Source organism: Oncorhynchus keta, chromosome 15, assembly GCF_023373465.1.
Source record: "Oncorhynchus keta strain PuntledgeMale-10-30-2019 chromosome 15, Oket_V2, whole genome shotgun sequence".
Taxonomy (NCBI): domain Eukaryota; kingdom Metazoa; phylum Chordata; class Actinopteri; order Salmoniformes; family Salmonidae; genus Oncorhynchus; species Oncorhynchus keta.
In genome coordinates, this window is record NC_068435.1 from 28,798,413 (window position 1) to 28,823,792 (window position 25,380).

General features: G+C 42.5%; 1 protein-coding gene across 2 annotated transcripts in view; it reads right to left on the reverse strand.

Moving 5' to 3' along the window:
• The window catches only part of LOC118394738 (dipeptidyl aminopeptidase-like protein 6), a 170,809-nt gene that overhangs the window by 107,143 nt on the left and 38,286 nt on the right, over positions 1–25,380 (reverse strand). The window contains exon 1 of one of the 2 annotated variants that reach the window (XM_035788236.2): positions 13,637–14,407. The exons of the other annotated variant lie outside the window; for it this stretch is intronic. Within the exon in view, the coding sequence (XP_035644129.1) occupies positions 13,637–13,831 (195 nt within the window). The 5' untranslated portion in view covers positions 13,832–14,407. Of the gene's footprint in view, positions 1–13,636; positions 14,408–25,380 lie in introns of those variants that run through there. 2 annotated transcript variants of the gene reach the window in all.

Below are 25,380 nucleotides of genomic sequence, written 5' to 3' on the forward strand. Positions count from 1 at the left end.
AAATTGAGATCCTTCATGAATGACATGGTGAGCTTGACGGCTTTGGTAAGAGGGAAGGGTTTATCAGAGGACCAATCAAGAACTGTATCGAAACAAATATTTAAATCTCCTCCCACCAGTAGCCATCCTGGTGGTGCTTGAGCTACTGAAGGAAGACATTCTGAACAAACATATGGTCATCGAGGTTAGGAGCTTAAATATTCAATAGGCTCCAAGACTCCGAATGCATGCCCCTGCAACAAAACAAACCTGCCTAAGGGATCAGAGATGGTGTTGCTGATACAAAATGGGATGTGTCTACTTATCAAAATGTCAGTTCCTTTTGCTTTAGAGATCAAAGAGGACACAAAAACTTGTCCTGCCCGTTCCCTCTTTAATTTAATGTGTTCACTGACAGTAAGATGTGTTTCTTGCAAGAACACAATGTCAGCCTTTAATTTCTTAAGGTATGTATAGACTCTTTTCCTCTTAACCGGCCTGTTAAGACATTCTATGTTGAATGTGACGTATTTTCGTGGGTTGGGCATTTTGTGAGCATGAGTTGGGTTTCAAATATATAACTGAATGGTAATCACTCATATTTAAATAATCAGGTAACCTTTCAACATAAGTTTGAAGTGACCTATGTGTCTCTTAAGAAAGAAATGGCATTTAACATTGAAAAAAACATAAACACCTCTCAACCTGATTGTTGGACTAAAACCACAATCCCAACCATCAAACACGAGAGCACTTGTAGAGATACGTTGTTGCTCGCTCTCCATCTTACTCTTACTAGCTAAACTTTGGCATAAACTAAAGCCAAAGCCTACAAGCTCTCTACGTAGAAAACAAATGCTGTGAATAGACATTTATGGCTGAAAAAATGTACTCTCAACAACCAGGGCTGCTTGAGTCTCTTTTCAGGAGAAGAGAAGAAACATAAATGAGGGGAAAAGCAATGGGCCTTAAGCCTGATAATTTGCTTCGCCCAGTGGATATTGTCAAAACCTAAATATATACTCCTGTAAATATAATAGAACTCACCACGGGAAAAATAACTGTTTGTTGAAAATGTCTCAATCACCTGTAGTGGCCGAATTGCGGTGTCAACAGATCCAAATTCCACATTCAGCAGTTCAGTCCCAGGACAGCACAAACAAACAAAAATAATGCAATAAGCTGCGTCAAATCCCATGGATAGACCTTTGTGAATCAAACGCTCAGTTCTTTGAGAAAAGTGAACACTTCTCCGGGTGTGTGGAAGAGATGACTTTGGCCTTTGTACCGAACTTTCATCTGCGCAGGCTGAATGAGGTAGCCAGGTGATGTTCTTCATTGGGGCTTTGGTGGCTGGCTTGAACTGCTTGCGACATCTGGCGAGATCTGCGCTCATATCCGGGATAAGGCTGACCCTCTTGCCATCGATGGTGACATCCCATTTAGCTCTTGCAACACACAGTATCTTCTCCCTGTCCTTGAAACTGGAGGAACCTGATCAGGACGGCCAGTGGGGGCTCATCTGGTGTGGGTTTTGGTGTTAAGGTTCTGTGGGTGCATTCGATTTCCAGCTGCTTGGTGAAGTTGATTATGCCCAGGTCATCAGTGATCCACTCAGTGAAAAAACAGACGTGATCTCGGCCCTTTCGCTGTCTTCCTTCAATCCTACCACACGGATATTGCTACATTTTAAAACATGTATTCCACCTTTATTTAACCAGGTAGGATAGTTGAGAACAAGTTCTCATTTACAACTGCGACCTGGCCAAGGTAAAGCAAAGCAGTTTGACACATACAACAACACAGAGATAGACATGGAGTAAAACAAACATACAATCAATAATACAGCAGAAAAGTAGGTCTATATAATGTGTGTGCAAATGAGGTGAGATAAGGGAGGTAAGGCAATAAATAGGCCATGGTGGCGAAGTAATTACAAAATAGCAATTAAACACGGGAGTGATAGATGTGCAGAAGATGAATGTGCAAGTAGAGATACTGGGGTACTGCTCTGGTTCCGGTCCACCTTGTTTTTGAGATAGGCATTGTCCTTCTGCAGCTGTTTGTTCACCTGCTCATGTCGGGTGACGGTATCTTCAATGGTGCTAATGCATCCCTCAGTCGTTCTCAAAAGGAGATCATTCAGGGAGGATTTCAGGCTGTCAATGGAAGAATGAAGTTCAGCTGATTTTCTTACTGCTTTGTGCGCATGTGCATTGTCATGCTGAAACAGGAAAGGGCCTTCCCCAAACTGTTGCCACAAAGTTGGAAGCACAGAATTGTCTAGAATGTCATTGTATGCTGTAGCGTTAAGATTTCCCTTCACTGGAACTAAGGGGCCTAGTTCTCTGCTGACATTGATTCCAGAGGCAGTTTGGAACTTGGTAGTGCGTGTTGCAAGCGAGGACAGTCTACGCTCTACGCTCTTCAGCATTCGGCGGTCCCATTATGTGAGCTTTTGGGTAAAAAGTGTAGACTGGATATACAGTACCAGTAAAGTTTGGACACACCTACTCATTCTAGGGTTTTCTTTATTTATACTATTTTCTACGATGTAGAATAATAGTGACGACATCAAAACTATTCAATAACACATATGGAATCATGTAATAACCAAAAACGTATTAAACAAATCTAAATATATATTATATTTTAGATTCTTCAAAGTAGCCACCTTTTTCCAAGATGACAGCTTTGCACACTCTTGGCATTCTCTCAACCAGCTTCATGAAGTAGTCACCTGGAATTAATTTAAATTAACATGTGTGCCTTCATAAAAGTTCATTTGTGGAATTTCTTTCCTTGTTAATGCATCTGAGCCAATCAGTTGTGTTGTGACAAGGTAGGGGTGGTACAGTATACAGGAGGTTGCCCTATTTGGTTAAAGACAGCCCATCATTACTTTAAGACATGAAGGTCAGTCAATCCGGAAAATGTCAAGAACTTTGAACGTTTCTTCAAGTGCAGTCGAAAAAACCATCAAACACAATGATGAAACTGGCTCTCATGAGGACCGACACAGGAAGGGAAGACCCAGAGTTACCACTGCTTCAGAGGATAGGTTCATTAGAGTTAACTGCACCTCAGATTGCAGCCCAAATAAATGCTTCACAGAGTTCAAGTAACAAACACATCTCAACATTGTTCAGAGGAGACTGCGTGAATCAAGCCTTCATGGTTGAATTGCTGCAAAGAAACCACTACTAAAGGACACCAGTAAGAAGGAGAGACTTTATTGGGCCAAGAAACACAAGCAATGGACATTAGACCAGTGGAAATCTGTCCTTTGGTCTGATGAGTCCAAATTTGAGATTTTTGGTTCCAACCGCCTTGTCTTTGTGAGATGCAGAGTAGATAAACAGATGATCTCCACATGAGTGGTTCCCACCGTGAAGCATGGAGGAGGAGGTGTGATGGTGTGGGGGTGCTTTGCTTTTGACACGGTCTGAGATTTATTTAGACTTTAAGGCACAAGTAACCAGCATGGCTACCACAGCATTCTGTAGCGATACCCCATTCCATCTGGTTTGCGGTTAATGGAACTAAAATGTGTTTTTCAACAGGACAATGACCCAAAACACACTTCCAGGCTGTGTAAGGGTTATTTGACCAAGGAGAGTGATGGAGTATTGCATCAGATGACCTGGCCTCCACAATCACCCGATCTCAACCCAAATGAGATGGTTTGGAATGAGTTGGACCGCAGAGTGAAGAAAAATCAGACAACAAGTGCTCAGCATATGTCGGACAAGTTGGTTAGGACATCTACTTTGTGCATGACACAAGTCATTTTTCCAACAATTGGTTACAGACAGATTATTTCACTTATAATTGACTGTATCACAATTCCAGTGGGTCAGAAGTTTACATACACTAAGTTGACTGTGCCTTTAAACAGCTTGGAAAATTCCAGAAAATTATGTCATGGCTTTAGAAGCTTCTGATGGGCTAATTGACATAATTTGAGTAAATTGGAGGTGTATCAGTGGATGTATTTCAAAGCCTACCTTCAAACTCAGAGCCTCTTTGCTTGACATAATGGGAAAATCAAAAGAAATCAGACAAGAAATCAGAAAATAATTGTAGACCTCCACAAGTCTGGTTCATCCTTGGGAGCAATTTCCAAATGCCTGAAGTTACCACGTTCATCTGTACAAACAATAGTACGCAAGTATAAACACCATGCAGCCGTCATACTGCTCAAGAAGGAGACATATTCTGTCTCCTAGAGATGAACGTACTTTGGTGCGAAAAGTGCAAATCAATCCCAGAACAACAGCAAAGGACCTTGTGAAGATGCTGGAGGAAACAGGTACAAAAGTATCTATATCCAGAGTAAAACGAGTCCTATATCAACATAATCTAAAAGGTCGCTCAGCAAGGAAAAAGCCATTGCTCCAAAATCGCCATAAAAAAGCCAGACTACATTTTGCAACTGCACATGGGGACAAAGATTGTACTTTTTGGAGAAATGTCCTCTGGTCTGATGAAACAAAAATAGAACTGTTTGGCCATAATGACCATCATTACGTTTGGAGGGAAAAGGGGAGGCTTGCAAGCCGAAGAACACCATCCCAACCGTGAAGCACAGGGGTGGCAGCATCATGTTGTGGGGGTGCTTTGCTGCAGGAGGGACTGGTGCACTTCACAAACTAGATGGCTTCATGAGAAAGGGAAATTATGTGGATATATTGAAGCAACATCTCAAGACATCAGTCAGGAAGTTAAAGCTTGTTTGCAAATGGGTTGTCTAAATGGACAATGACCCCAAGCATACTTCCAAAGTTCTGGCAAAAGGACAACAAATTCAAGGTATTGGAGTGGCCATCACATAGCCCTGACCTCAATCCTATAGAAAATGTGTGAGCAATACTGAAAAAGCGTGTGCGAGCAAGAAGGCCTTACAAACCTCACTCAGTTACACCGGCTCTGTCAGGAGGAATGGGCCAAAATTCACCCAACTTATTGTGGGAAGCTTGTGGAAGGCTACCTGAAATGTTTGAAGGCAATGCTGCTAAATACAAATTGAGTGTATGTAAACTTCTGACCCACTGGGAATGTGATGAAAGAAATAAAAGCTGAAATAAATTATTCTCTCTACTATTATTCTGATATTTCACATTCTTAAAATAAAGTGGTGATCATAACTGACCTAAGACAGGGAATTTTATTTGGATTAAATGTCAGGAATTGTGAAAAACTGAGTTGAAACGGAGGCGTTTATACCACTCTTGCCTCAGTTGCCAGAGAAAACAATACTAAAGCACACATTTACCAGTAGAAATAAATTGATTAATTTATCTAATTTTTAAAAGCAAATTCATACTTTCTCATCTTTTGTTTGTTAGAGACACAACCCAGCCGTTCATTCGATTAGTTCAATATTTGGTGTTGACCCAGTCGTTCTTTCTTTATGTTCCCTTGCCATGCTCGTTGGTAACGTTCTTATCCCTCGCTTGCTAGCTAACCAGCTACAGTAGCTACGGCTAACACAGTCACTACCTCTGCAGACAGAATAACAGCAAAGTAGCTGCTTTCCATTGACATTAATTTAGTAACATCCATAACAATGAGCTGATAATGCCCGATTTTGCGTGGCATAGCTAGAAAAGTTAGCCTTCTCATCAGGACAGTCCACACTGGTCAAACACTAGCCGAGAAGCTATCTAAATAGTTTGTTGCTAGCAAAGCTGCCAATATGACAACCAAATTCAAAATACCAGTTGCTGAAAACTGCAGGTCAAACTAGATACATGTGGGAGGATTTGACAGCATAGCACCCCTTGCCTCATGACTGCAACAGTAGGGACCAGAGAAATTAATGTTCCTCACTCACCACGTTGGGTCATGAGATGCTCCAAAATAAATATGTCATTTCCAAATCAAATAAATGTTAGCACTTAAAATATATCCTACTTTGGTTTGTGTGGTTGTTGGTTTAGCTTTCTGTAACTTTGTACGGTCTGCATGTGCAGGCCAGTGGAGGCTCCTCAAGAGGAGGAAGAGGTTAAAACTATACTACATATATTCACGTCACCAAATAATTCATTAAAACACACTGTTTTGCAATGAAGGTCTACAGTAGCCCCAGCAGCACTATGTAGGGTAGTACCATTGTGTAGCCTGATGGTTCTGATCCCCTTCCGTAGACTTACAGAGTCATTATGACAACTTCCAGAGGACGTCCTCCAACCTATCAGAGCTCTTGACATGTTGTCCACCCAATCAAAGGCACAGCTAGCTAGTGCTGCAGTACATAAAAGGTGGTGAGTAGTTGACTCAAAGAGAAAGAAAATAGTTGAACAGTCTTGAACAAATTAATTTCTTCCAAAATTAAAGACAGAGAGAGAGATAGCTATATTTTGTAATATATATATATTTTTCACTTTCACTTATTTAGCTAGCATCAAATGCAGCTAGCTAGTCAAGACTACTCAAACACCTGGCTCAAACAGAGAGGAAGGGGAAGGAAGGGGAGGTAGCTGGCTATGGCTATCTAACACTGGAACTCTTCCAAGTCATGGTAAGCTTTTGGTTTTATTCACTTATTGCCACCGGGGCCCACTGGTGTGACTGCTATTCTGCTTTCTGCTGACTGTACACTGTAGTTCATGATTGTACCGGGTTTAACGTGTCAGTTCTAGTGGCTATGTTGACTTTGACCTGACAACGATGTAGGTTGTGTGGCTGTGTGTAGTGGTTAGTGGTCATGAAATGAAGGTTTGGCCTGGTCACAGACAGCTAAGGTGTTGTGCACTGAAGTCCACAAGCGAAAGGGAAAAGGTGAGAGGAAGAGAGCTCATAAATAGATGCGAGAAGGAATTATATATACAACAAGCTGTTTGTATGTGGCTGCTATGAAAGTGAACTATGTACGTGTGTGATCAGGGGTGTATTCATTGTGCCAATTCTGTTGAAAAACATTTCTGCACAGGGCTGACTGTTCAATGCGCCATATATTGAGCATTATTTTTGTTGCATCATGATTGCAAGGTGCCCCGATATCTTTTCCACCTGTCCCAATATCTTTTCCAACTGTCTTGTTCTCTGGTTTTAATGTCCATTCTAGAATGCCTTTCTAGCCAACCAGAAACAGGTATTCAACAATGCTGTGTTATACAGTATATATATATATATATATATACAATATATAATAGAATTAAGATTGGAGTGACTGGCCGATACATTATATACACAGTATATACTGTACATGAATTAATTCCCACAATTGACAAATAATATACGTAATAATGTAGGCACTTCCTACGAAGGATACTGCTCTGGCATTATTCAGCCTGACCTGATCTTAATGACTGCTTGTTTCATTTGAAATGGGGCCTGTTTGAATAGACTAAAATGAACAGCTTTGTATCCGTAAAAAAACAAACATGGTATTCTACCTCCATCCTGGTGCCGCAGTGGATTATTTCCATGGATAGAAAACACAAGCTCATAGATTCAAATCTCACTGCTGCCATGACACAATAAAAAAAGAAATGTGTTTACATGATTAATGCCTAAGGAAATTAATTTCCATATGTCCTATCTGTGCTTGGGGCTCAAAAAAGTTACCCCAAAATAAGCTAGCAGTGTTATTAAAAATCGTATTGTGAAAGTGTTAATGAAGCTATAAAAAAAACTCTAAATAACCTAGAATTTCTGTTCTCAGAGCATTAATAAAACCTCCCAGAAAAACTTAAGGAACCAGAGTAAAACGTTCTTAAAACCTCCCTGCAACCTAAAAAATAAACATTCCCAGAACAGGCAAAATGTTCACTTCTGTTCTCAGAACGTTTGAAAAGGGTTCAGATTTACCAGTCAGGAAACGTATAGCTTCTTTCCCATAACCAATGTAAAAACAAAAACATACGTTCCCACAACTTTCAAAGACACAAATGTGATAGCTGGGAGGTAGGCAGCTCTAGCTTTGTCACGATAATGGAACATATTTCGGACAATGACATAGGTGTTGGCAAGACAGCACAGACAGATCTGGGATAAGGCAGCGCAACTGTGCTACAGTAGGGCCACGTTGATGTGCTATTGACAGACAAGAATGTAAAGGCGTGGCAGCGTGGTGGGGGATGATAGATGGCACGGTGCGACAGACAGACCTCGGAGGGGCGGAGGCACGGCAGAGCAGAGGGGATGCAAGGCCTGTTGAGAGGCCCCTGGGGGCGGGGAAGCAGGTTCAGGAAACAGGTTGATAGATACCCAGTGACAGAAAGAGCGCTTAGGAGAGGTGAGGTGAAAAGGATCATATTCATACGCCGCCTCCAGATAATACATAATAGGCCCCGTTTTGGGCTTTAATCTAAACCTGTTTGTTTAGGAGAAGCAATCCAACTGCCATTCTAGGCAAATGCATCATGTCAGTCGCCATGGTTTGAGCGAGTGGCATGTCGTTGGTAGGGGCATCATGTGTATGCTGCGTCATCTCCAGATGGCAAACAAATGGCACCCAGGAAGCAAGAGTGAGTGAGGAGAGATTATGCCTCACCCTCTTCATCTTTGAAACCATGGCAACACAGAGCAGGAGGTCCTAGCTGAGGAGGCTGTGGTGTGGTGAGGAGAAGATGGCATCAGTGGCCGCATAGACATAAAATTATATTAGCATAAAAGAGAATTAGTCATTCTATTTCTATGGGTGGCAGGCTGCTAAGTACACTCCCTGTTCTTTACAACAGGGAGAATGGGCATGGCCTGGATGGATGGATATACTAGAGACATACTGTATAAAGATGGGCTACACAAACCATCCACTATCTGACTCATTGTCTGCTATCAGACTAGCATCTACATGTAAGTGGCAAAGCATCCCGAACAGCAGTAAAGCACGTGGAAGACCTAATGATGCAGCCATATCCCGGGGCATAATAGCAGGATGTTGTTAATTGCATTGTCACAGCTATTAATATGGACTATGGGAGGAAAGAGAATATTTGCTATCACTGTTATTTTTTCCTCCATTTGACTGCTCTTAGTAACCTCTGTGGCAGGTCTCCTTGACCCAGACTCAAGCCACTCAGAGAAAAGCATTATATGACAAATGCCATCCTTTTAAGAGAATCTCACTCCTATTTTTTTTTTTCTTCCAAACGTTGTCCCCCTCCCCAACACTGGAGTGATGCCTGTGTTTTAGGCCAAGCTTGACTCAGGGCTAACTGCACAAATCTAGAGTGTGTGCTTATAGTAGCTACTATCCAGACCGAAATTGTCTGGACTGGCAGGAGTGGGTCCAGAGCAGAACAGAAGGAGTTTATTATATTCTCCGACTAACAGACAGATGGAGCTAGATGAGGCTGCCCTTGTCTACCAACCAGAGTAACAGTACCCATCTCAATGAAACATCTCCCACTTCAATCATGCCCTTTGAACTCCCATGCCAAATCAGTACCAGACAAAGTGAGTACATGATAACAGAATAATGTGCCTACTATATATGCCATTTAGCAGACGCTTTTATCCAAAGCGACTTACAGTCATGTGTGCATACATTCTACGTATGGGTGGTCCCGGGAATCGAACCCACTATCCTGGCGTTACAAGCGCCATGCTCTACCAACTGTGCTACAGAAGGACCACTGGGAAGGGGTCTTCATGTTTGATCAGATTTCACTGGCTATTCTTTTGATCAAATAAAATAATGTGTATGATATTGTTCTAAATGGAATCTTTATGAGTCATTCTTATGTAATGTTTTGGGAAAAACAGCAGAGTTGAAATTAGCTTTGTTTTGGGATAAATAACTTGCAATATTTATCTGAAATGTTGTACACTGAGAAATAAGCAAAAAAAAGAACACTCATATCAACGAGAGAGAGAGAGAGAATAGTCAGGGAGAATAACATAACATGTTAGTCCCTGGAGACAATCTTTGTAGCCAACTACCCATGCTGTTTCACACCTAATCTTACCCAGCAGGCTCCCCAGACAGAGAGTATGATACTTCTGTCTTTCTTCTCTGTTTCAGGACACACTTGAGTGGTTATCGTCATCGACCAAGGGAGAGACGAACTCTTTTGATAATTGGTTGAAAATAAAACTGCTGTGCTATATAAAAACCCGGTTTTACATTTCAACATTATGTTCAGCTTTCAATGGAAATGTGAATAATACAAGGTGATAAACTTCCTAAGGCTGTTGCTGAATAGCAAAGCGGATCAGATCACACTTTCAGGAAATGATCCCTTGAGTCTATTGTGATGAATTGCCCATTATAGTTCATCAGGGATGTAAGTGTTTCACTACACAATAGTAATTACAGACCTAATTGCCACATGGAATTTGTGAGCTTTAATGAATTCTGCAGAAATGTGTCTCATTGAATGTCAGCTTTATTGTCAGTCAGCAAAAGTGTATAAACATTCACACAGCAATTCACATAGCTCACCACTCCCCAGTGCCCCACAGCAATGAAAATCCAAGCTTACTGATGTCCTAGCTAGCCTATAAAGGTAATTAAATTCAATGAAAATATAAGGAACTCAAAGGTAAGTAAACTTGTATGAATCGATCTCCCGCTCAGTCATTAGATACCAAGTTCTCCTGCACAGTGCACACTTGTGTGTCACCTTTCTTTGTCAGGGGATGGAGGGACTTAACAATAGGATGTGCTTGAGTTCTCCTCTGTTGGCTGGTCTGGGCACCCCGGGAAAGTCAATATGGCTACTGCTCACAAAGGGAGCCTGCTCCACAGGTCACTATCCTTTAAATGTTGCCCTATTTTAGGCTGCAGCAGCCATGCGATGATTAATGACAGTCATTTTATTGTATTTCAGCCCCGACTGCCATTAGCAGTAGAGGGTAATGAGAAAGAGAAAGAAGTCTGGCTGATATCCCCTCCGGTGACTCTATAATACCATAGTACTATGCCACATAATCCTGTTAACATATATAGGCTACATGGGGAGCATGCGATAACTAGTTGGCAAGTGTCTTCATTGAAATTGTTAACCTCTCCCTGATCCAGTCTGTAATATCTACATGTTTGAAGCAAACCACCATAGTCCATGTGCCCAAGAATGCCAAGGTAACCTGTCTAAATGATTGCCGCCCCGTAGCACTCACATTTGTAGCCGTGAAATGCTTTGAAAAAGCTAGTCATGGCTCACATCAACTCCAGCACTCCAGACCCCTGAGACTCACTCCAATTCGCAAACCACCCCAACAGATCCACAGATGATGCAATCTCTATCAAACTCCACACTGCCATTTCCCACCTGGACACCTACGTTAGAATGCTGTTCATTGACTACAGCTCAGCGTTCAACACCATACTGCCCTCCAAGCTCATCACTAAGCTAAGGACCCTGGTACTGAACATCTCTCTCTGCAACAACGTGCACGATTCCAACACCATCATTAAGTTTGTCAATGACACGACAGTGGTAGGCCTGATCGCCGACAACGATGAGACCTGGCAGTGCGGTGCCAGGACAACAACCTCCCCCTCAATGTGGGCAAGGCAAAGGGGCTTATTGTGGACTACAGGAATCGGAGGGCCGAACAGGCCCCCATTAACATCGAAAGGGCTGTAGTGGAGCTGGTCAAGAGCATCAAGTTCCTCGGAGTCCACATCACTAAGGACCTATCATGGTCCAAACACAGCAACATAGTAGAGAAGAGGGCACGACAACCCCCCCCAGGGGGCTGGAAAAATTTGGCATGAGCCCTCACATCCTCAAAAAGGTCTACGGCTGCACCATTGAGAGCATCTTCACTGCCCGTAATGGCAACTGCTTGGATTCCGACCGCAAGGCGCTACAGAGGGTAGTGCTTACGGCCCAGTATATCACTGGGGCTGAACTCACCTGCCATCCAGGACCTCAGGGCTTGTATCCGAGGAAGGCCCAAAAAATTGTCAGAGACCACCAAGGCATAGACTATTCTCTCTGCCTCCACACGGCAAGCGATACTGGAGCGCCAAGTCTGGGACCAAAAGGCTTCTGAACAGCTTCTACCCCCAAGTCATAAGACTGCTGAACAGTTAATCAAATGGCCACCTGGACTATTTCCATTGACCCCTTTATTATTTATTAATAATAAAATAATTGCACTCACACACACACACACACACGCCTATTAATTCCCACTGAGTTGAAGAAAACAAGATGTCACCCCAGAAACTGTGAAACTCCTCAACTCATGAGGCAAATGGTAATTTCATACTCCACTACTGCTTGGGGGATATCAAGACTGAAGGTGTGCTGAAGGTGATACAGGAAACATAGCCATCTGTTTATGAAATTATTGGAAATAACCCTAGAGAATAAAAAACGAATATACACCACCATGTTAAATCATGAAATTGAAAGATACTAATACTGTAATCAGATATACAATACATGTGGCCATTGTGGTAGGAAATTGGGGAACATGACACACTATAACAGTGTCGTTGTGTTGTGTTGAGCGCGACAGAACAGTATCAGTGACAGAGAAAGTGTCGGTCGTTCCTCCCTTTATCGCCTGATTGTCATCACAACAAACATCAATAATGTGGGGACATCCTCACATTGACAGGCTCTATAGAGCCTTGTTGCGGTCGCTATCTCGACCGAGAGAAGATATATGAGAGGTTAACACTCAAAAGTTATCAATGTAAGGGAATTTCATATTTTTTAAAACCTAAATCCAATGACATGGTGACATTTCTTGTTGTTTTCACGTTGAATTTATGTTAGTTGACAACTCAACTAAATTTCAACCAAAACTAGACTCGCCTGTGCTGAGTGTTTTTTTTTAACAGCAACACAAAATATGAAGTGTTCAAAAACGACCGTGACGATTAAGAACTACATATTTGTATTTATAATAGGAGGCCAATTCTTTAACAAAAGCAGGGAATGCCTTTATGTCCAATTTCAGCACCATGGACAGGGCCATAGAAAGTAACAGTGCCTTGAGCCTCGTCGCAAAAATGAAGACTAATTATGATTCAAATGAAAAACCAGACTACATCAGGCGTAGACCTATGCCTAATTATCATCAACATGGGCTACAGAACACACTCATCTGTTGGATCTCCACATGTAAACATTAAAGTCCTCGCAAAACGAGAACCCGTGAAAGCTTGCCGACTTCGATGAGATACTTAGATTGCAAAAGAGGGACAAATCGTTATTACTACATCGGGTTTTAATTTGCATATAACCTACATATCAAACGCTGAATTTGAATGAATTTCAAGTTGTCAACCAACAGACCAGGGAGCTGTGAAGGAGTATTCAAATGCCGTTACATACAACTTTAACCAGTTACAGTGGGCAAGTACCACAACACAGAGAGCGACGGCCTATTCAGACACGACACAAGGCCAAACATCCAGATACAATAAGTTTCTTCAATAGAAACCACGCCTCGACTAAGGGAGCATCTGACGCTCTGAAATCACACTGCAATTCATAGCCTGCTGATCTGAAAATCACGAGGGTAGCACACCCTGTTTCAGTTGCAAAACCATTTAGGCAAAGAGTGAACCAAGAACATAATTGCAGCAGCATGATAGTGTACACTCAAATGATGGGGCGAAAAATATGAAGCAGACAGGGGCTATGCAATCAGTTGAAGTTGTCAACAATTAATCAGGTGGTGCTTTCAATTATAAAATCAATACACCAATAGTTTAAAGTAGAGGTTTAGAACAAGGTCTTACATGCTCGTCCTCGCTCGCATTTTTCTTTCGGTAGGGAACATGGGCTCTGCCGTCGGCGACGGGCTGAGAGGTCTTCCCTGTGTTGTTCTCCTCATCCGCGACCTGTCCGCCGAGTAGGTGGCTGGCCTCAGGTGGGTGCGGGAAAGAGTTATTTGTATTAATCTTACCGGTGAATCTCTGATACAGCGAAGCCATAAGTCCAGTCCAGTCAAAACTACTACAGCATGTCAAAGCAAGAGACAGCTCTCGTCTTTGGGGACTTGCTTGTATGTGTAGGCTACTGCTTCTTTTCTGTGCGCTTCGGAGAGAGCCGATGGCGGATGGCCAATGTCTCCCTCTGGAATAAAGCGGAGATTGTTCAAAGACAACAGGTGAATAATCCCGATAAAATAACGTGTTAAAACTGAAAACCTTTTCCTGTTTTAATCAGAAAACAGAGAGGCCTATAGGCTAAACAGCAAGTCCTCTGATCGATTAGCTGTTGGCTTTGTCCTAAAGGAGCGTTGAGCAAGGCTACATTAGGTGTCAATAGTTGGGTGTCTGTATTCAGAGCACGTTGGTTCCCCTCCTCGGTTTGTTGATGCGTCCTCACAGCGACGTAGTAGCCCGTCCCTATGGGTATCCTATCTGATTTTAAATACAGATTCAGAAATTGTATCCAATCAAAGTTTCTAAATAGGCTGATAGCCTCAACAGCTAACAGCTTTGGTGGTTAGACAGACCTGGTGTGTGTGTGAAGGACGTGGCGCGTCCGAGGACGCGTTCTGCATGAGAAGTGAGGAAAGGCTGTGCACAATCTATCTCAAAAACACACTGCACACGATAGCCTTCTGCATATAATACACATTCATGGAGGGGCAGAGCAGATTTAATTTAATCCAATATTGCATTAAAGTTTTTTTTTTAATTGTCCGGTCTCAAAAAAGTGCAAAAAAACAAGCAGTATGTGATTATTCTGGTCGTTATTCTGGTCGTTCCAGTCCCTGTTAGTCCAGGACGGAGTTCGAGTGCCTCTCTGCGGCTCAATGAGAAAAGACACTTGCATTCAGAAGAATGATGACGACTTTTTTATGACAGTTATAGTTTACCGACACCCCTTACTACATTCAGTCTTTTCTTCAAGTCTTTTGAGCTTCTTTTCCATATTTGTGTCTAGAAGACCTTGGCAGCCAACCTCAAACACAAATTCAACACATTCCTCTTGAATCGAGATACAAAAAGCATTTATTCATCCTTTATTCATCCTTATTTCATCCTTATGTCCCCTGGGAATGCACTGTGCTGGCATTTCAGCTCCATGCATGGACAGCACCATAAACCACGTTTCCATCCACAGTTTTTATGCAAATAAAGCCATACAGTAGGATAGATATATATTGCATATAAACACTATATATACAAAAGTATGTGGACACCCCTTCAAATGAGTGGATTTGGCTATTCCAACCACACCCTTTGCTGACAGGTGTATACAATCATCTGTCCTCGGTTTCAACACTCACTACCCAGTTCCAAACTGCCTCTGGAAGCAACCTCAGCACAGGAACCTAGCGAACACCTTTGGGATGAATTGGAACACAGACTGCGAGCATGGCCTATTCGCCAATATCAGTGTCCTACCTCACTAATGCTCTTGTGTCTGAAAGGAAGTCCCTGCAGCTATGTTCTAACATCTAATGGAAAGCCTTCCCAGAAGAGTGGAGGCTGTTATAGCAGCAAATGGGGGACCAACTCCATATTAATACCAATGATTTTGGAATGAGATGTTCGACGAGCAGGTGTCCGCATACTTTTGGTCATGTAGTGTACATATCATAGAAGGCTGGTGGGAGGAGCTAAAGGGGGACGGGCCTATTGTAATCGCTTAAGTGGAACGGAGTCAAACATGTGGTTTCCATATGTTTGATGTGTTCTATTCCATTCCAGCCATTACAATGAGCCATCCTCCTATAGCTCCTCCCACCAGCCACTGATATATACATAAAAACCTGACAGCTGTGAAGAAAACAGGACGTTTCAGTACAATTGTATAAATGGCAGCAGATCATTTGTTTGTTTGACATGGTGGGATCTTTTTGTGTTGGTAAAATTAATTATGCGATAAATGGTTATGGAAACAAATATTGGTATCACCTAATAACCATCATATCAAAATAAACTTGGAGTCATGGCAACTCTGCTTCTAGCTCCTGAGCAACTTTGTAGTATTTGTATTTGTATTTTTTTATTTCTTACATTATTATCCCAGAATTGTTTGGGGTGTTTTTACATACAACCGGAAATAACTTTTGGATATCAGAGCAGTGGTTACTCACCAGCATTATGACCAGGAATACGACTTTCAACCTTTAAGTCTTTATTGAAGACTCATCTCTTCAGTAGGTCCTATGATTGAGTGTAGTCTGGCCCAGGAGTGTGAAGGTGAACGGAAAGGCACTGGAGCAACGAACCGCCCTTGCTGTCTCTGCTGCCTGGCCAGTTCCCCTCTCTCCACGGGGATTCTCTGCCTCTAACCCTATTATCAGTCACTGGCTTACTGGTGCTCTTCCATGCCGTCCCTAGGATGGGTACGTCACTTGAGTGGGTTGAGTCATTGATGTGTTCTTCCTGTCTGGGTTGGCGTCCTCCCTTGGGTTGTGCCGTGGCGGAGATCTTTGTGGGCTATACTCGGCCTTGTCTCAGGGTGGTAAGTCGGTGTTTGAAGATATCCCTGTAGTGGTGTGGGGGCTGTGCTTTGGCAAAGGGAGTGGGGTTATATCCTGCCTGTTTTGCCCTGTCCGGGGGTATCAGGGCCACAGTGTCTCCTGACCCCTCCTGTCTCAGCCTCCAGTATTTCTGCTGCAGTAGTTTATGTGTCGGGGGGCTAGGGTCAGTCTGTTATATCTGGAGTATTTCTCCTTTCTTATCCAGTGTCCTGTTTGAATTTAAGTATGCTCTCTCTAATTCTCTCTTTCTTTCCTTCTCTCTCTCTCGGAGAGAGAATCCCTGGGACCATGCCTCAGGACTACCTGGCATGATGACTCCTTGTTGTCCCCAGCCCACCTGGCCGTGCTGCTGCTCCAGTTTCAACTGTTCTGCCTGCGGCTATGGAACCCTGACCTGTTCACTGTGATTACTGTTATTTGACCATGCTGGTAATTTATGAACATTTGAACATCTTGGCCATGTTCTGTTATAATCTCCACCCGGCACAGCCAGAAGAGGTACTCGCCACCCCTCATAGCCTGGTTCCTATCTAGGTTTCTTCCTAGGTTTTGGCCTTTCTAGGGAGTTTTTCCTAGCCACCATGCTTCTACACCTGCATTGCTTGCTGTTTGGGGTTTTAGGCTGGGTTTCTGTACAGCACTTTGATATATCAGCTGATGTAAGAATGGCTATATAAATAATTTTGATTTGATTTGGCAATTGAACTTATTCCAGAGGCTGCTCCAAAACACCACAGACGGAGAAGAGGTATTCGGAGTGGACTTCTAGGAGGCGTGCACACCATCCACCGCTTCCGAGTATATTACTCGCCAATGTTCAGTCTCTGGATAATAAAGTAGATGAGCTCAGGGTGAGGATCTCATTTCAGAGAGACCTCAGGGATTGTAACATACTCTGTTTCATGGAAAAATGTCTCCCTTTGGATACACTGTTCCCATCCAGACAGCCATCTGGGTTCTTGCACAGACAGAAATAAAGAACTCTCCGGGAATAAGAAAGGCGGGGGTACATGTTTCATGAATAACTACTCATGGTGTGACTGTGATAACATACAGAAACTTAAGTCCTTTTCTTCACCTAACCTTGAATACCCAACAATCAAATGCCAATAGAATTCTCTTCGGTATAATCACAGCTGTGTATATTCCCCACAAGCCAATACCACGACGGCCCACAAAGAACTACACTGGACTTTATGCAAACTGGAAACCACATATCCTTAGGTCGCATTTATTGCAACTGGGGATTTTAACAAAGCAAATTTGATGAAAAGGCTACCGAAGTTCTATCAACACATTAACTGTAGTACTTGCGCTGATTAAACATGGGACCACCGCTCCTCAACTTTCGAAATGCCAATAAGGCCCTCCGCCCTCCCTTCGGGAAAATCTGATAATGACTCCATTTTGTTCCTCCCTTCCTATAGGCAGAAACTCAAACATGAAGTACCCGTGCTAAGGTCTATTCACCGCTGGTTTTACCAATTGGAATCCATGCTTAAAGATTGTTTTGATCACGCGGACTGGGATATGTTTCTGTTACAAACAGTGTAGTTATATCCCTCCGTAAGGCAATAAAGCGGCCAAAACGGCAGTGCAGAAACGAAGTGGAGTCTCAATTCAATGGCTCAGACTCAAGACGTATGTGGCAGTGTCTACAGACGATCACGGATTACAAAAGGGAAAACCAGCCACATCGCAGAAACCAAAATCTTAGTTCCGGACAAGCTAAACACCTTCTTCACCCGCTTTAAGGATAACACAGTGCCACCATCACAGCCCGCTACCAAGGACTGTGGGCTCTCCTTCTCTGTGGCCAACGTGAGTAAGACATTTAAGCATGTTAACCCTCGCAAGGCTGCCTACCCAGACAGCATCCCTAGCCGCATCCTCAGAGCATGCGCAGACTAGCTGGCTGGAGTGTTTACGGCCTGATTACCAACAATGATGAGACAGCCTACAGGGAGGAGGTGAGGGCCCTGAGAGAGTGGTGGCAGGAAAATAACCTCTCACTCGACGTCAGCAAAACAAAGGAGCTGATCGTGGACTTCAGGAAACAGCAGAGGAAGCACGGCCCTATCCACATCGACAGGACCGCAATGGAGAAGGTGGAAAGCTTATCAGGTGGAAAATTCCTCGGTTTACACATCACTGACGATCTGAAATGGTCCACCCACACAGACAGTGTGGTGAAGAAGGCGCAACAGTGCCTCTTCAACCTCAGGCGGCTTAGGAAATTTGGCTTGGCCCCTAAAAACCCTCACAAACTTTTACAGATGCACAAATGAGAGCATCCTGTTGAGCAGTATCACTGCCTGGTATGGCAACTGCACCGCCCACAACTGCAGGGCACTCCAGAGGGTGGTGCGGTTTGCCCAACGCATCACTGGGGGCAAACTACCTGCCCTCCAGGACACCTGTAGCACCCGATGTCACAGGAAGGACTACAAGATCATTAAGGACATCAACCACCCTAGCCACAACCAACCTGTTCACCCCACTATCATCCAAAAGGCGAGGTCAGTACAGCTGCATCGAAGCTGGGACAGAGAGACTGAAAAACAGCTTCTATCTCAAGGCCATCAGACTGTTAAATAGCCACCACTAACCGGACTTACACCGGGTTACGATACCCTGCCCTTAGAGGCTGCTACACGATATATATAGACTTTGAATCACTGGCCACTTTAATAATGGAACACTAGTCTCTTTAATAATATTTAAATAATGTTTACATACTGCGTTTCTCATCTCATATTGCATTATTTTACTTTTATATTTATGTTCATTGTTGTGAAATGTTTTTAGATACTACTGCACTGTTAGAGCTAGGAACACAAGCATTTCGCTACACCCGCAATAACATTGCTAAATATGTGTACTGTATGTGACCAATATAATTTGATTTAATTTGATTTTGATGATCCTTTCAAATAAATATCGAGGGTCTTATTCTGGTGACATGATAATCGATGCTAGGCTGCCATTTGACGTTTTTAAATAATAGTACGTCCATAATAATCAAATGTAGGCAGATAGCGCTGTTGGCTGGAGTGCACGTGCCAATACTAGAGTGGGCAGCCATACTTGCTATATAACGCAACATTTTTGTGAGAAAACAACAATTAGAGTTGAAAATGACTTGTATTTTTAATTCGGTACATGGGCATTTAACCACAAAAGGTATTTTTATGTGCAGTATGTCATCATGGACAGCCTTTTATCTGCAACAAATCAATTGGATGGAAACACATCCTGGCGGGAAAATGTGCATATTGTTTTCCTGTTTGGAATTTTTAATACATTTGCAAAAATGTCTAAAAAAACATTTACATTTTGTCATTATGGGGTATTGTGTGTAGATTGCTGTGCATTCTTTTAATTTAATCCATTTTAGAATAAGGCTGTAACATAACAAAATATGGAAAAATTCTGAATACTTTCCCAAGGCAATATGGAAGTACACTTGGAGTCACAGGATGATCTGTTGGCTGGTCCTCACACTATGACTCAAGAAAGCATGCAGTTTATTAGGCTACAGATTAAATAAATTATGATGAACTTCACAGGATGGTGAAAGTGCATGGTGATGAGCTTGATGTAAATATCTAAGGTCTTATGATCGATGCTTCACTGCCATTTGACAAAGAAAAATAATCTTGCTCTTTTGTCCATAATAATCTCATCATGTAGTAGGCTATATCTGCACTCTATCATGAGCTGTTGGCTAGAGTGCATATGCCTAGACCAGAGTGGGCACAATCTCTATATAACGCAAAAATCTTTTGTGACAAAACCATCAGAAGAATTAAAAATGCAATGGAAACCTATTTAAATTTTATTTTTTATTCTGTATATGGGAATTTAACTACAAAAGTGATGTTTATGTGCACTAAGTGATCATGCACAGCATTTTATCTCAAAAAGTCAATTTGATGGATCTGGTGGGAAAATGCACATATTGTTTTTATGCAGATTTTAGAATATTTAGTTGGAAATCTGTGCCAATTGGATGGAAACCTAGCTATAGACACCAACTGCGAAAGTGTTCTGTCAGTTTACATTGCATAAATGGATTTGAGTAATTATTGTGACCCAAAAGCACAGCTAGACCAGATAATCTTCACCATCATATACCTTTCCTCACCTGCCCCAATGGCCTTTTACTAGTCAGCAGTGTAACCTGAGAAGATTGAGATTTAAATAATACTCAGGCATGTCTGTGCTGTTAAATGTGTGAAGTTTTTGCATGTATGTGACAGTGGTCAGTTGGGATAGGCACTTGTGGAAAGTTGAGAACCTCCACAGCCACAGAGTGTCACAGATTCAATTCCCAAATGAGAGTACCCTGGCTGGCCCCCCTCACTGTGACAGCTCAGACCTCCAAACTGATGCTATGGTGGATTTCTGAGAAATGGGTCATCTGCTGAACACACAAGTAACTTCAAAGCAGCACTACTATGATGCTAAATAGACCATGCCGCCGACGCCATCAAGCGTTACTGTCCTTTGACAATAGGCTACAACAGAAATCAATTGCAGTGGATTAAAAACTATCCTCCTGATTCGTTTTGCATCTTGTTTGCGCAGAGAGACAAGAGTAATGACATGCTCCATCCTTATTACAAATTGTAGTTGAAAAATATTGTAGATTCTAACTGAACAATGAGGGGGTTACAATACATTTTCCTTTTTCATTGAGTCCTTTTCATATCATTCCCTACAGAGCTGCTGTAGGCTCAGTGATTCATGGATTTCATAAAAATGCATCCCTCCCCCTTTACTACAAATGTATCTATATTAAATTGATTTCAATGCTTCAAAGAGTTTCCATTCCAAAAATCAAGGGCCTAGAACATGAAGGTAATTGGATGGCAAGGGTCATTTTCAACCATAAATGTTTATAAATGTCATAAGATAAAAAAATATAAAAAATACTTTAGTTGGTAAAAATCCAAATGTGGCTACAATAGTATTACTTACATTTTAAAAGTCAAGGTTTCTACTCTCTAAAACTCACACACTAACAATGGGTTGAATTGAGATAGACCTTACTTTTCAGTTGTTTTCACAGTGACAGATTGAACATACTGGTACTTGGAATTCAGCTCTTGAAACACACATCTCCTTTTCCAGGTCTGGTTTTGCCTGCCTGTCATCATTTGTTACTCTCTCTTGTTCATAATGCTTTTACTAGGCCTCTTCCTGTATACCCCTGGGCGATAGGTTCTGCTCACTTGACATGTTTTCCAACCTTTCTGATGGATGTTCTGTAATCTCCATCATCTTGTGTCAGGCCTTGTTCTGAACTGCCTGCCTGGCTGCTTTGGGCTTCCCAGAGGACTCATTGCCAGAGGGCTCAGCTCCTACCTCAGCTCCTACCTCAGCTCCTACCTCAGCTTCTACTCAGCTCCTACCTCAGCTCCTACCTCAGCTCCTACCTCAGCTCCTACCTCAGTTCCTACCTCAGTTCCTACCTCAGCTCCTACCTCAGCTCCTACCTCAGCTCCTACCTCAGCTCCTACCTCAGCTCCTACCTCAGCTTCTACTCAGCTCCTACCTCAGCTCCTACCTCAGCTTCTACTCAGCTCCTACCTCAGCTTCTACTCAGCTCCTACCTCAGCTCCTACCTCAGCTTCTACTCAGCTCCTACCTCAGCTCCTACCTCAGCTCCTACCTCAGCTCCTACCTCAGCTCCTACCTCAGCTCCTACCTCAGCTCCTACCTCTGCTCCTACCTCTGCTCCTACCTCAGCTTCTACTCAGCTCCTACCTCAGCTCAAACCTCAGCTTCTACTCAGCTCCTACCTCAGCTCCTACCTCAGCTCCTACCTCAGCTCCTACCTCAGCTCCTACCTCAGCTCCTACCTCAGCTTCTACTCAGCTCCTACCTCAGCTCCTACCTCAGCTCCTACCTCAGCTCCTACCTCAGCTCCTACCTCAGCTTCTACTCAGCTCTGGTGCCCCATTGTCATCCGTTCACATATAGCCATACTGACTGAATGTAGAGTTATACCATCAGGGCCCCAGGAGGAACTGTGTTACTGGAGCTTGGGGGGCTCAGTCCCGAGATCATTTGACACACATACCTGTATTGACTGAGGGTTTACCATCTTCCTCTCGAATAAACATCTATGGATGGGTGTCAGGTCAGGGGAAAAGAAGGCGAGTCAAATGAAATGGACAGGATGTCAGTAAACATATTTTCCCTTACAACTACATTAGTTACTGTAGGGTGCTTCCCATTTTACAAGATTATCTTGTGTTAGTAATAGACATTCTTCCGTTTACAACCTCTGTAGCTTGTTCCTTCCATAGCCCATTACCCATTCTTCAGTTTACAGCCTTATGGGCTGCAGTAAAAAAAATGACATACACATTAATTGGCAGGCAGAGTAAACGGATCAATCAATGCTGAGTCGATAGTAATATCTCATTTCTTCCCTCCGGCGGAGGATGTTGAAAGCCTTTACTCTTCTACACGCATGTAATAAGATGGCTTTAGTTAATGTCATGCTAATCAAAATGTGGGGCCATTTTCCCCGGCATTGGCAAGGGCACTAATAATTTCCCCTGATGCTGAGGAAGTCAATGAGTATACTTATCACACAACCAGGGTCGTGATGGGACTACACTATCTCAAGATAGGGTGAGACGTGACTTCATGAAACAATACCTCCCCCCAAGACTTCTCCTATCCTAGCAGCTATTACTGTTTGATTCATTCAAATCGCTCTAAACCCATATAATAATCCTAAATGACCATAGAAAATGTTATTGGATTGTAACAAGGCCACACAACACAGTCTTACTTTCATTTGAAAATACTTTTTTTTCTTTCACGAAAATATACAGTTCCAATTGATTTTTACTGCAGACAAAAATAAACTACAACATCTTAGAACAGCAAAGACTTGCGAGTTGCAACATGTTCGTAATGCATTTCCTCTTTTCCATCAGCATTGCAGCTATAAAGACGATATAGTCGGTTAGAGACCAGAACTGTCGCCTGTTTGAAGGTTGGCAACATAATTATGTCTTCCTCACTGTGTATCAAAATACAATTATACCTCACTGAAGCTAAACTTAATAGGATTCTGGAAGTGGAATCCGTTCCTTATCATTCAATTATACTTCAACTCCCCATTACAACATCATTTCAGCCTGATGTAATGTTGGTGAATGCAATTACAATGTGTTGCAAGTTAATACACTTTATTATTGCTGTGGCATGTTGTATCAAAGCAAACTGCCCCACAGATCACAGATGCTGGTTCAGTTAGTTGAACTTGCAATGCTAATTCCATTCTTATTCATGTATTTAAAACCAACTGAAACCTAATACATGCAGTACATTTCAAGTGAGACTAATACATGCAGTACATTTCAAGTGAGACGAATACATGCAGTACATTTCAAGTGAGACTAATACAAGCAGTACATTTCAAGTGAGACTAATACATGCAATACATTTCAAGTGAGACTGATCCATGTAAGTATATTGCAAGTGAGACTGTCCACACCTGTGGATGTTTCTACAGTTCATGTCCATGCTACCATGTCAGTAAACATGAACCTGTTTTAAGTTCATACAGGATGTGCAAATCAATATTCATGCAGAAATGCATAGGCTATTGCTCTCTGAAAGGGTTGACACCAGTCCTGAAATATCTGCCATATAAACTCTACTTTCGGATGCCAAATAACTGTTAATATCCAGTACATTCCAGGAGATGGGAAGCCACACGGACTCGCAGTCAAAATTGAAATGACAGAAGATAAGAGGGTGAGGAAATTGAGTTTTAATGCAGGATGATGTGGAGCAGACTACACACACTGAAATGCCTGCAGCTACTAGGTTTGACTGCACCAGATGATGATGATGATGATGAGGAAGATGATAAAAGACCACATGTAAACTTGTTAAGACAGTTTGCTGCTACCAAACGAGAATAAGTACACAATGGTCACACCCTAACTCCAAGAAATCCTACCCCATGATAGAAAATAGCAGTACTCTGAGAATTGAGGAACAAATTGAAGTGTACTCTTGTAACAGAGAATAGAAGCGCACCCATGTCATATGCTGAGCTTCTCTCCTGTGAGTGACACTGTCAGCACAGCACTTCCCGTTCTGCACCTCACACTTCAGCTGTGGTTGTGCATTTGTTTACTGCTTGGTTTTGGTAGCGTGTATCTGCCTGCGGTACAGTCAGCCACACAACCCCCTGTATAATTTACACCTCCATATGTCTCTGCATCTGTATGTTCTGACAAAGCCTGAGAGGCTGGGAAGCAGCATGGATCAGCTCAACGTCACAGACACAAAGTTGTCAGACTCTCTGGTGTTAACTTTGCCATGGAGTGTGGTGGTTATGAACTGGTGTTGGTTAAGGAGTCATGCATGTCATTGTGTAATAGAAATGAGTTTAGGGTGAAATATTCTGTGGCTCAGTTGGTAGAGCATGGCGCTTGTAACGCCAGGGTAGTGGGTTCGATTCCCGGGACCACCCATACGTAGAATGTATGCACACATGACTGTAAGTCGCTTTGGATAAAAGCGTCAGCTAAATGGCATATATATATAGGGATAGATTGGATGCTTCTCGCCTTGTAATGTATTTAATGCTGTAACCCAGGGGTATTCAACCAGGGGTCTGCAGCCCCCTAAAGGAGGTCAACTTTATTTCTCAACTCCTAATATTGAGCCAATAACACTCATTGGAGCCAATGACACTCACTGGGGTATCTGAATTAGGCTTTTAAAAAGCACCCGCCAATAGGTTGCCAGTGCGGCAAGTGCCGCTGGCTGCTGGTAAGTTTACTTGACTTGGACATTGGAATTACCTTTGTAGCTAATAGGCTATGTTAGAGTTTACACTTCTTCTTCCAATTATAACGTAGGAAGGTCAAAATAATAAAAAAACTATCAACCAAATCTATTCAACTAAAAATGTTGATTATTTGTCCTTGTCATTATCATTCACCTGATAAGACAACACGTATGAGAAAACAAGTTTTTCCAAACGTATGATGTTTG